Source organism: Gymnodraco acuticeps, unplaced genomic scaffold (genome assembly GCF_902827175.1).
Source record: "Gymnodraco acuticeps unplaced genomic scaffold, fGymAcu1.1, whole genome shotgun sequence".
Taxonomy (NCBI): Eukaryota; Metazoa; Chordata; class Actinopteri; order Perciformes; family Bathydraconidae; genus Gymnodraco; species Gymnodraco acuticeps.
In genome coordinates this window covers 1,338,742-1,351,356 of record NW_022990335.1, presented here as the reverse complement: position 1 = coordinate 1,351,356, position 12,615 = coordinate 1,338,742, and the positions used below count along the sequence as shown (strand labels likewise).

The following is a 12,615-nucleotide window of genomic DNA, read 5'->3' as shown; positions in this document are numbered from 1 at the left end:
GAGAACAGGTCCTTTTTTCAGCTTCTTACACATTGTTCATCAATCTCCCCCCATTACATGTCTAATCTCCCATTGGTTTGGCTTTTGGTTTGTTAGCAGGTCCAAAGTAGGGGATTAAAAAGTGTAATATAATTGCCAAAATGAGAACAGGCAGACATTGAGCTGCCCCACTGGGAAAGCACAGCACTAAGAGGCTGTGTTTAATCCTGCCCAGAGGAGACGGCCACACACTACACAGTTAAGACTCATATGCTGCCTCAGCACCCACACTCCAGAAAGGGCACCACTTTGCAGCTGAACCCAACATTAAGTCCTTCACCCCACCTCCCTGCTAGTGGGTGACCTGCGAATGAACCCAGGTCCGTATATTTTTTAAGTAAGTGCACATGTGCCCCATAAGTCTGCATATAAAAGTCATCCCTCATGGGTAATTCACCTGTTGTAACACCTCACATGGTAGTTCATTCATCCGAGGCTGTATCTCATATAGAGATACATTTTATGTGAAAAAAATGGTCATAGGTGGTTGGGTTTTTCTAGGTGACCAAACATGCTGCATCTGAAGTATGATTCCTCTGTCACACAGGAAATTCATATCTATTGAGTGTTTTTTTTAACAAGATTTATTCCATTTCAGGGCTGTTTCGAGAAAGTGGAGGAATGGCTGGATGATAACAAGCACATGCTGGGAACCATAGGCATGGTCATCTTGGTCGTGCAGGTAGTTATTTTCTCCTCCATTTTGTTTAGCTTCACTTCCATTTATTTATATATCTGGTTGTATGTGTTTGTCTCTATCTGTCTGGTAACCACATGTCTAAAAAAAAACATTGTGCATCCAGTGGACTTTTTTGCCACCATCTGCCTTTGAGAATTATGAGGTCTTTGCTCAGGGTGCATGCTGGGCACCCATACTGTCTTCTGCATTCTGGTCTTGTCTGAGAGAATCAAAGCTACCTGGCTTTGTGCCATGCAGGCTGGAGCAACCATTCGAAGATAGGACATAGATACTGAATATGGAGAACCAGGTATAGAGTCACAGATTAAAGGCATAGTAGGGAAGAGTGATAGATATTCCTTCTAAGATATCACTTCTCTTTTTGTCCTAAAATCTGTTTTATATCCTGAACGGTGAGCTTTTCACTGCCTTTGCAGTTCATTCTCCACTTACTTGGAGATTTTGTCCTAAAAGTGTCTGCTAAGTGAACAAAGCAAAGTCTACTTTCCCCTTGCGTATGCAAAAATGTGACTCCTGGAGTATTTTGCATTTTGTGCTTTTTTGGTCCAGACTGGCAAAGTAACTGTACAGACATTAGCTAGATCAAATGTGACAACTCTGTGTGTAAAGAAAGTGTGTGTGCACAGTTTGTGTCACAACTTAGACTCTGACTGATTTCAGAACACATCAGGAACTCCAGTGTCTGTAATATTCCTCCAGTCTCTCTCCTTCTCTTGTGTTTCTGTGATTTTATGAAATGGAGAAATAAAGCCCCGGGAGAGTCGTGAAGTTTGAGTTGAAGTTGAAAGATCTGTTTGTCTTGGGTTCGGGTCCGGAAACAGCCACCTGGATGCTGTCTGTCTATATGACTAGCAGGGTAATGCAAACCTGGATGTTCTCCAACCCCACAATAGATGGATGCATTGATGGGCGTACAGGTCTTTTCTTTAGTTTGCGGCGCCTTAAGTAAATGTCTTCACATCCTTTCTAACAGAAGCCATCTGTTTTACACTTATTCCCCAGGTGCATGTAATCTTTTCTTGAATCTACCTTACATTGTTGGCTATATTTAGCCTTATATTTTTTAGATTTCACACATTCAGCTCTATCTCATACAAACAGAAGCTCTCTTGTTTGTGGGACTTCAACCTGCTGTCCTTGCAACCTTTAAAGCAACACGCCAAAATGTAATTTAATGCTCACTTGTCAACTGTGCATTCGAATGCAGTAAGTTTTACCACATTTCCAGGAAATCTGCTCTGCCTTTTAACTATTGCCAAAGATGATGAACGTGATACAAATCAAGTGTGTCATGCAAAATGCACTTTTTGATGTATTTTATACATAAAGATGTGTCCCCGGTAGGGGTGTAACGGTTCACTGAATTCACGGTTCGGTTCGTACCTCGGTTTGGGGGTCACGGTTTGGTACAACAAGAAAAAGCAAAAAAAAGTCCCAAATGCATAATTCCAGGTTTGTTGTTATTTATGTTTGAACAGTAGTGCAAGTTTCAGTTTAAAAATAAGGAACATTTGTAATAATTAACTGTATTAAACAGTTAAAAACAAACCACAAACAGTACCACACACACTCAGATGGCCATATTATCTATAATGGTTGATGTCAAACAAAAAGGTTTCATCAAGCTGTAAAACTAAAAAGAGTCATTGGCAAATCTGGGTGATGCCTTCTGATATGATTTAGCATGTTTGGCATGTGTTCTCATTAGCATACCGCACCGCTATCGAACAACGCCGACACACCGTCCTCGTCCGATCCACCACTCGTCCGATCCACCACTCGCATACTTAATCGTTATTGTAGTCCACAGGGAACCCGAAATGTTCCCACACAGCTGATTTAAAAGAAGCAGGTGGGTTCTAGCTCCTGTGTGTTATCTGAAATCTAACTTTTCTTCTTCTTGTATTTTGTTCGTTTTGTTGTTGTGTTTCTTCTTGTTCTTCATTTGTTGTTTAAGTGCGGCTGGCAAACAGCTTTTAGGCGCAATACCGCCCCCTGGATTATAAATAGTGTAGTGGATACTGCCCTGAATGACAGACTTTTTTCCCACTCGTAAAAAAAAGGCGTATTCATCGTGTGACTGCGTGTGCCGAACTGTGACGTCTGAACCGTGACGGTACGGGACGAATACGGATACCGTTACACCCCTAGTCCCCGGTGTGTCAGGGAACTCACGCAGCGTCAGAAAATAAAACCCTCTCTCTTTTCCTCCGTACCCAAATAAAAACGGGGCTACAACAGAGCTGATCCAGATTTGCGTCCGATATGACGTAATATCGGAAATGTATGCTGGCTTTACACCCACGGCAATTCTTTTTTTTTTGTAAAGCTTTATTTCCAAAATCAGCACTTTTGAAACAGGAAGTGAAATAGAGGAATATGAGGCATGGCTAGAATGTGTGATCTGTTTGGTATTTTGAGCAAAACACTTCATAGACATGTTTTTTATATATCTGAGACCTATGCTATTGCCTAAAAATTGCATGATAGGTGCACTTTAAGTCAATATTGCCCTTACCCTTAGCTCAAGAGTTTAATTAAGAGCACTGCATAAAGCCTATCATGTTGTCTCCTTGCCTAAGTGTTTAGCCTCAGGCTTTCACAGTAGTTATTGTCATAATATATGTACTTCTCTTACCATGGATACAATTCACTCACATCATCATCCTTTACTCTGACTTGACAGCGTTATGTCACTGATGCTAGCTTAAACAATATGGACAGCAAATATAAAACAAAAAAGTGAAATTGGATAGAAAATATAATATGTAGCAATAGGCGAAAACGTAGTAAAAAGTAAGTTTCGTAATGTCATCATAAGGAGTTCCTTACGATGCTGCAAGGGAAAACCCTTTGATCTTTGAGGCATCCTTAAATGAATCTTTATCCTAAGTGGTTTTATGCACACATGTTTTCATCTGCTTGAGTGACGCTTAAGTCTCATGCTTTGTGTAGACATGATTTATTAGTTCAGTCTGCTTCCATTTGTCCTTTTCGTATTTCAGCATTACTGTTTCAGCATTAGCCAAGCTCACAAACTTTATTTTAAAAAATTGGGTGGGCTGAACTTTAAATGAATGTTATTGCCATGATTCATCCCCTGCACTTTGCCTTTCCTTTCTCATGTCATGCTTTCAAGATGTGCTCCTGCTTTACTTTCCCTGCCCTCACACTTGAGTTTGCTAATCCTTGAATCGGTGATTCATTCAGAACAAGATGTCCTCGATGTAAAATGTGTGTTAAGTTTTGTGATAATCCTCACAATTATTCCTTATTATGGTTCTTGAGCTTCTGTTCAAGTACATCCCTGCAAAATGTCACATTATGCACAGTGTATCAGCAAACTTCAGCCCTCTATTCATTCATGTGAAGTTCACACTTTCCTCTCCTGCTCACACACTCACCGACTTTCTTATTTCTGTCTGACACTTTCTCTTCCATGTCTATTCATTATTCTGCAAACACACAAACACACACACACATATTCGCACATACAGTAAGCACATGCAGAACAGTGGCAAATATTTGCTTTCGTCTTCACGCAGAATTTAATCCCACAGCGCCGACTAGGCTGACATTAATTTGAATGATGCCTTATCCTCTCTGTACACACACACACACACGCTCTCCTCACACTGAGACCGGTGAGACGTGGGAGAGCCAAAAAGCAGACCTTTAGCTGTCAGATTTGCAGCCCCGAAGACAAGTTGGAGGACATGATGGAGATGAACATCATAAAAAGCTAATGCCCATGTCTGCAATGTTACATAATAGCCTGAGGCAAGGAGACCTGGCTCATGAATGATTTAGCCCAGCAGCATATATGACAGACTTTGGTAAAAGCCTATAACTTCATCCACAATGATTGCAGAAATCTTTACGGTAGTTAAATATTCTTAAACAGAGGCTGCTGATGGAGCTTTTGAAGAGTCCTGCAGGAGCGAATGTCATGCTGTCTCACTCAGACTGAATGAAGCAGACAGCAAAAACCCCTCAGTGGATGTCGGAGCTGCACAGATGAGCCACATGTAAATAATTGGGTTTGTTTTTCATTGGTCCAAACTCCCTCTAAGCTGGATGTTTACCTCATACGGCCCTTCGTGTTTGATTGGCAGCGGCTTAAGGTAGCATTTCCTATGAAGCAGCCCTACGAATTAGGCTTTGACTGAAACTAAAGGAGGAGAATCGGCAGCTCTCCCAGGCTAATCACATCCCGCAGGAATCCCCAGTGCATTCTGTTTGCAGAAAGTCCACGTTGCGTTTTTAGCAAAGACTATGCACAGTACTCTGCCGTTTCCCTGCCATCACAACTTTGCCAGATAATGGTTTTAGGATCAGCCTTGTGACTGTGTTTGATGTAGAAGTATCAGGGGTAATGGAAACTTCAAAGAGATAGCAGGCTACTTTGATTCAGTGGCATCTCAATTTACTTCATTGACTTAATGCTTGTGCACGCTTTACATTTTCTCCATCACAAAGATTCCAGAGCTATCGTTGGAAGGGGGGAAAAAAGAGAGTGAACGAAACATGTGCCTCTGCTTCACTACAGGATTTATAGTGCGGCCAACGGCAACAACATCAAAAAGAGCACACAGAGACACATATATATACACGTATATATATATATATACGTACACACACACACACATATATATGTATATATGTATACATGCAGACACAAATTCAATATCTTCTTCTCGTCTCCTCCACAGCTCCTGGGCATGGCGTTCTCCATGACGCTGTTCCACCACATCCACAGAACGGGGAAGAAGTACGATGCTTAGCCTTCGGGGAAGGCACCCAATGGAGAGGAGCCCCACTGCCTGGTGGGATAAGACTCTGAATTAAACACCCCTGCCCCCCTCACTTTACAACCTCTTTAGAGCATTCTTTGCCCCCCCCCCCCCTTACCAGACCTTCTGTACAGATTCCAGCTGTGTCCCCTCTACATTCTCCTCACCATCCATTTTGCCAAAGAGTAACACAACTGGAGGAGAAGGGACACCTACGTTTGGCAAGGAAGAGTATCCCATTGGTTGTCACTCCTCTTGAGTACTTTTCATTTCTTTTTTTTGCTTGGACTAACATTTTGCTGGAAGGAAGGATGGACTTTGAGACAATGAAGACTTTACAAATGCCCTAACGCCCCGTGGCAAAGACAACATATGAAACTGATGATACCCTCTGCCTCTTGTGGAGTTTCCTCATGTTGATAAAAGTCAAGCCCCGTTTTCACTTGTAAATGAGAAAAAGTTCCAACATGGCATGCTAGTTTTCTACTTTACTGATTTAACGGAGTTGTCAAAATGTCTTCTTTTTTTGTATGTCATGGATTCTCCTGTGGAAGTGTTGAACAGATCAGTGCAATCAGCTCTCAGATGTGTGTGTGTGGGGTTCAGTTTGACGTGACGCTGCTGTGGAGGGGCATAGACGTGTGGGGACGATGTTTAATGTTATCCATTATTCATATTTTTTTCATTTGGCTATAGAGAGTTTGGGTAAATGGAGCTTGATTGAAGAAAGTCGTGTGTAAGCGTGAAATCCTCAGTGGGTTATTTATGCACCAACTTCTACAGTATCCCCTGAATAATACATTGTAATGCACACATTTTTCTACGAACACACACTTTACGCTGCCACACAGCGAAAGTAGTCCCATTTCCTATGAGTCGATACAAATGGTGTAAAATGACTGTTTATTAGGGCTCTACACTGTCAAGTGTATAGATCTGGTTGATGTAGTTTCCCCTTGGAGAAAACACACACGGTGTGTGTGTGTGTGTGTGTGTGTGTGTGTGTGTGTGTGTGTGTGTGTGTGTGTGTGTGTGTGTGTGTGTGTGTGTGTGTGGTGTGTGTGTGTTGGTGTGTGTGTGTGTGTGTGTGTGTGTGTGTGTGTGTGTGTGTGTGTGGTGTGTGTGTGTGTGTGTGTGTGTGTGTGTGGGAATGAGCTTTATCACATTGTTCAATTTGCAGAGGAAAAAAAAAAAACCCGGCACATAGAAACACACAGCAAATCAAGGGCACCAGGGGCAAAAGTGTAGCAGACATGTTGTCTCCCTGCTACCATCAATTGTGTTAGCGCAGGCGGCTAGAGACCCTCTCTCCTATATTTTTTTGCGATTTCATCCATTTGCTCTGCCCTGCTCACTCTCCCTCTCTCTTTGGCTGTCAAATCCCCCATTGCCTCAATTATTTTATTTTTCACCCCAATTTTCTCCCCACATGTCAGAAACAATGATCTCTATGCTCCATAAGTGCACACACAATTTCTCTGCTGACATTCCAGCTCATCACGCAGTTGCTTTGGTTCAGAACCTCCTTGATTTCACGTTAGCTTCTGTTTCCTGCAGCCACAGTTGAGGGAGTGTAGGAGGATCAAAGCTAAGAAAGATAGGTGCAACATGCTCGATGTGTCTGTTTACCGCTGATTCGCTGCAGGAGGCCTGAACATCAGCCGGCTTCTTAAAGACTGAAAATACTTCATCTCCTGCGGTGACTTAGAGAAAAGGCCCTTCAAGCTTATCTGCTTTAAGCGTCAAACATTTTATGAGTGTGTGTAAAATACTTAATTGTTAACGGATCATTTTAGGTTTTTAGGCTTCATTTGGTTATGAATGGTTGCTATCAGTTATAAAACAATTTCAACAATGTGGCAAGAATGTTAACTAGGATAGCTACCTATTTATTCAACAGCAATTGAGTGCTAAACTATATCCTTCTACAGCAACAGGTTAAAGTTGAACCAGCCGTTTACAGTACATCTGGATAATCTAGGAGTTAAACGGTGTGACTGCTCATGTTCTTGAGGCTGATAATCAGATTGAATAGGCTTTTTTACAGAAGAAATTCGGAGGTAAAAAAAGCATAGGTGTAACTAATACAAATTAAACGTGGCTGAATTCCATTTAGATACTTTGATTTCAGGTTCCTGGTATCACGCACAAGCCCGGAAAGTGCACCAGGATGCGAAGCAAAGATTTGTTTAGTGGCTAAATGTTGCATGGTAACACAACTTCAGTCTGTGGGTCATTGGGGCCGAACACACTTTTTCCCAGTGACATTCATTGGGAAAGAGATGTCTGTAAAACAGCGGATATTTATTCTTTTGAATAAATTAAGTACCCAGTGCAAAAACTTTTAAAGCCCTTACTTAAATCATAAGGGTGTAAAAGTTGTAAAATGTGCTCAAAGCCAAATCCAGAGCTATTTTCTCTCTCCATTCAATTGACTAAAACGAAATTGGACAGGACAGATTGTGTTCATATTATAACTGACTGTTGCCTTCAGTCAGTGACATGTCAAGCTAATGTGACATTGTCATATTCTCATAAACACTTTTTGGAGCAGCTGTTGGGGTTGACTAATTAGATTAAATCCAGTGTAGTCATTTTGGAGGGCACTTTGTGGTGCAAATATATTTCATACTCGGAATTAAAATATGTGCACAATATATCAGACAGGGAGTGTTCTGTTTGGACACAGCCTTTTCAGGCTTTAGCACAGGAAGACCTCCCCATTGCTCTGAAATAAGAGGATCATTTGTTTGCTGCTGTTTGAAATGGAGTAGGGAAATCATTGGGACCACATGTGACTGCAGTATCAATTGTAACTGTTGTTGCTTTGGATAAAGCCTTGGAAACATGAGCTACCAGGTGACACAGCATTACCCACCAACAGTTATTCCAGTTGAGCAGCCTGTTTGCCTCAAGACTAGAGCATCACCTGAAGTCCTTCTGAACAGGTATTTCTTTATTTTCTTGATAATGACTTAATCTGAGAGACACCGTTTCAGTAGGAGGTTTGTGCATCAGAAGGCAACATATTTGGGCCGCCATGTGCAGCGACCCTGCTGGCTGTGATTCACTGCCATCCCCCATATGCTTCGCCTCTTCTTGTTGTGTCCACGGGGGGAACATGACAGCTGCTGATGTACAGCGCAGGCACGAGTGGTCACATCGCCTCGGCTTGGCTGCCTCCACAAACTCTCTGCACATCCCATATTTACTGCAGACACCCGGCACTACATATACAGTAACTGGCAGTATGGACACTGTGGAAATACAGCTGTGCTCTTTAGACGCCTGGAGGCAGCTGCATCCTACACGCTGCGGGGGGTATTGGAGAAAATAGCTATATCAAGTTTTGTAAATCATTGTAACCCTAGCCTAACTGCAGCCAATATGGATATGGACGCCGCTTTTAGAGAAAATAGGAGATACAAAATAGGGGGATGAAACAACTCCAGTGTCTGTCTCCAGCTCTGACGTCATACTTCAGAGACCCAGCCAGTACCCCCCCCCCCCCCCCCCCCAGACTGATCTGACTGTGCTGACATTTTCTTCGCCCGTGATCTAAACTCCCTCACAGCTCTGCCGCTGTCGACTACATTTCATGGTTTTTGTCCGAGAGAATGTTCCTTCATGTTTTTAGAGTACAGGGATGAATGCCATTGTAACAGAAGCTGTTTAATGATGTTATTTGTTGTACACTGTTTAAATGTCTGTTTTTATACAATATACTGTTGAATTTTCTGTTGTTGTCCATTTTAAATGGCTTTTATTATTATATTTTTTTTCATTCATGACAGAGGTTCGTCGTCGCTCATTGTAAGAACATGACACCATTAAGCATTTGTTTCTTAGAGGATTAGTCTTTGCGCTGTCCCTCTACAAGGTGCAAAAAAACGCCTTTCTGTCTTAACATCTCTTCAGGCAGTTAGAGCAATTAAGTCAGAATTGATAAAGACGGGAAATTTGGCATTTAGCATTGGGTGTGAAGCCCACAAAAGACGTACTGCACGCTTGTCGCAGGGCTTTTCTGTAATAAGACCTAGTTTAATTAAATTTAGACGGGTTGGTATAATCTGCAGTATGTCTTTAAAACTGCCAGTGTAAGACCTATTTTGTATTTCTAGAGCATGATATATTAGATGACACTGTACAACACAGAGCCCATGTCACTACCGTATATCAGCCCCGGATGTAAATATGCTAATTTTACAACTGATGTAATTTACTGTTATACTTTAACTCTGACACTTGTAATCACATTTACATTGACAGTTATATTTCCATTGTGAATTGCCTAACAACCCGTGCTCTTTTCCGCTCATCAACAGACATGTTTTCCACTTATGTTATCCATTTTCTCATGTGTCATATCTTTCCTCTGAAGTGCAGCAGCAATGTCAATATGTGTATGGTTTTCATATTTGATTTGCATCTTGTAGTAAGACATGTTTCTGTCTGTGTTTTTGGAAAGAGTATAAAGTATTCCCTCTTATCCATGGAAGCACCCCCAGTAAGCCACAGAGCTGGTGAAGGAAGAATGCACACGCAGTAATTGGGTTTTGTCTGCTGTGAAGAATTTTGAGACAGAAACTATTTTATTTATTTTTTGCCACATCGACATATTATTTCTGTAATCTCCTCCTAATCCTTCCTCCCCGTGCTAGAGCTGAATATCTGAGTAGTGGAAATGTATGCTCTGGAAATGGTGTGTTTTATGTTGTGTTCTGCTGGGTGGCACTATCTGATACCTGCCAGTTTGTCCTGTGGAGTTTTCTGCTACATGTGAAAGCACTCTGAAAATATCTATACCAGGTGGACTACCTTCTCTTTATTCTCTAAATCAACTATTTTTAAATAAAGAAAAAGAGTGTCACAAAATCCTGCCATACAGTACGCTCATTGCTTTTCATGTTTAATGACTCGATGCTTATAATGTGTTCCCTTTTTTATGTAGCTGTCAATTATTTAGGCAGCGTTTAAAAAGAGTTTGAGGCTGAATTCTCGGGGCGATTTGAAGACAGGACTTGGTATGAAGAGCAATGTGAAACGGCGTCACATCAGATTCCATGGTGTATTCAAAGACATTGTAGCATTGTGTCCTTCAAAGGCCTCTTTTTTATAGAATAACTAGACCTGATGGGACTGTTGTCCTAAAGACGCTGAGATGAGCTAATGGTAGTCAGCCCGTGGAGCAGAGTTTGTTTTTTAAAGAACAAAGGAAGATGATGAAAGTAGGAACCATCTCCAATTTGTTTCTACGGCATAGAGAGAGCTGCAGAGTATTTTTGTACGAAGCTTTATCCCTTTTTTAACCTAATTGTTATCAGACCCATGTGTGATAGTGAGTTGAGTTTATTGTGCCATTTCATCCTGGCTTTTTGTTTTACATCAGTTACTTCTATGCAAAAATATGACCTATTTTAGCCTTTGTACAGATTATTTTGTATGAGTAACATGTACTGAAATAAAGTAAACAATCAACCGTGGATATATATATTTTTGTTCTAATTGTGATAGCAGCATTTCACTTTTCTTTTATTCCCCCTCATCCTAAGCGGAAATCATTCCATTAACCTGAATTGGAAAGCTTTCATTTTGATGGGTTTGTCCCCACTCTGCATTATTCAGCGTGTTAACCTGCAGTGGAGCTGATCTCTGCAGGTTGTTCTGCTGTTATCTGTTCCCAATCTGTCGTGTTGCCCGGAGTAAACCCGCTATATTTTTAAATGCAAGGCAGCAAAGCTTTTCAGCCTTTGTCATCCTGTTTTGACATCACTTAAAATGGAGAAACAGCATGACTAATGCGGCTGCAGGCTGACTGTAGCTTCATACTGTTTGTTCTTTTTTAAAACTTAGTTAGCTGAAAAGATCTTAGTGAATGTCCCTTCTGAAGAACACCAGATATTAGTTGGACAATGTTTTGAGAAATATAATTGAGGTCAAATTCTTCAGAGTCTTTCAGGCTTTAGGCAAGGCAAGGCAAGTTTATTTATATAGCACCTTTCAACACAAGGCAATTCAAAGTCTTTAGTCTGGATTTTAAAGTAGTCAGAGTTGCAGCGGACCTGCAGGTTTCTGGGAGTTTGTTCCAGATATTTGGAGCATAATAACTGAACGCTGCTTCTCCATGTTTCGTTCTGACTCTGGGGACAGAAAGCTGACCAGTTCCTGAAGACCAGTGAGAGTTCTGGATGGTTCATAATTTAGCAGTAAGTCAGAAATGTATTTTGGGCCTAAACCATTCAAATATAAACCAGCAGCAGTATTTTGAAATCTATTCTTTGACACATAGGAAGCCAGTGTAAAGACTTCAGAACAGGAGTGATGTGATCCACTTTCTTAGTGTTAGTGAGGACTCGAGCAGCAGCGTTCTGAATTAGCTGCAGCTTTCTAATAGAGTTTTTAGTGAGACCTGTAAAGACACCATTACAGTCCAGTCTACTGAAGATAAAAGCATGGACAAGTTAGAGTAAGAGCAGTTTAATGACTGCAGTTTTCAGGGCCTGTGGAAAAATACCTGAGTGAAGAGATTTGTTTACTATATGAAGTAGATCTGAGGCCCTGCAACGAAAAACATCTTTGAAAAACCCTGTTGGAATAATATCAAGGCAGCAGGAGGAGGACTTCAGAAGTTGAATAATGTCCTCTAGGTTTTTATCATTAATCTGATGGAATTGTGTCATGGTGTTTGAATTGATATTAGGTGGACATAGGGACAACACATTTGCTGTACCTGATGCAGAGGCACTGACTGCTTGTCTGATTTTCTGAATTTTGTCAGTGAAATTCAGAGGCTACTGACACTGGGGGGTTAGTTAGTCTGTCGACGGTAGCAAACAAGGCACGTGCGTTGTTTTTGGTTTTGGTAATGATGTCAGAGAAGAAAGACTGTCGTGCGTTTTTTAATTCCAAATTATAAAGGCCAAGTCTCTCTTTATAGATTTCCAAGTGAACCTGGAGATTTGTTTAGGGGGAGAGCTGAGGAATTAAAACAAATTTGGGCAAAGTTTTCTCAAAATTGGAGGATGTATTGCGGGTTATCTTGATGTCCAGATATGAAAAAGCCTGGCTTAGACGCACAAAATA

At 41.2% G+C, this 12,615-nt stretch overlaps 1 protein-coding gene across 3 annotated transcripts in view; it reads left to right on the top strand.

Moving 5' to 3' along the window:
• tspan9a (tetraspanin 9a) overlaps positions 1–11,017 on the top strand; it is a 232,399-nt gene extending 221,382 nt beyond the window's left edge. For all 3 annotated transcript variants that reach the window (XM_034223340.1, XM_034223339.1, XM_034223338.1), the window contains 2 exons: positions 638–721; positions 5,452–11,017. In XM_034223340.1, coding sequence (XP_034079231.1) covers positions 638–721; positions 5,452–5,523 — 156 coding nt within the window. In that variant the 3' untranslated portion in view covers positions 5,524–11,017. The remainder of the gene's footprint in view (positions 1–637; positions 722–5,451) is intronic.
• Positions 11,018–12,615: the final 1,598 nt, after the last annotated feature.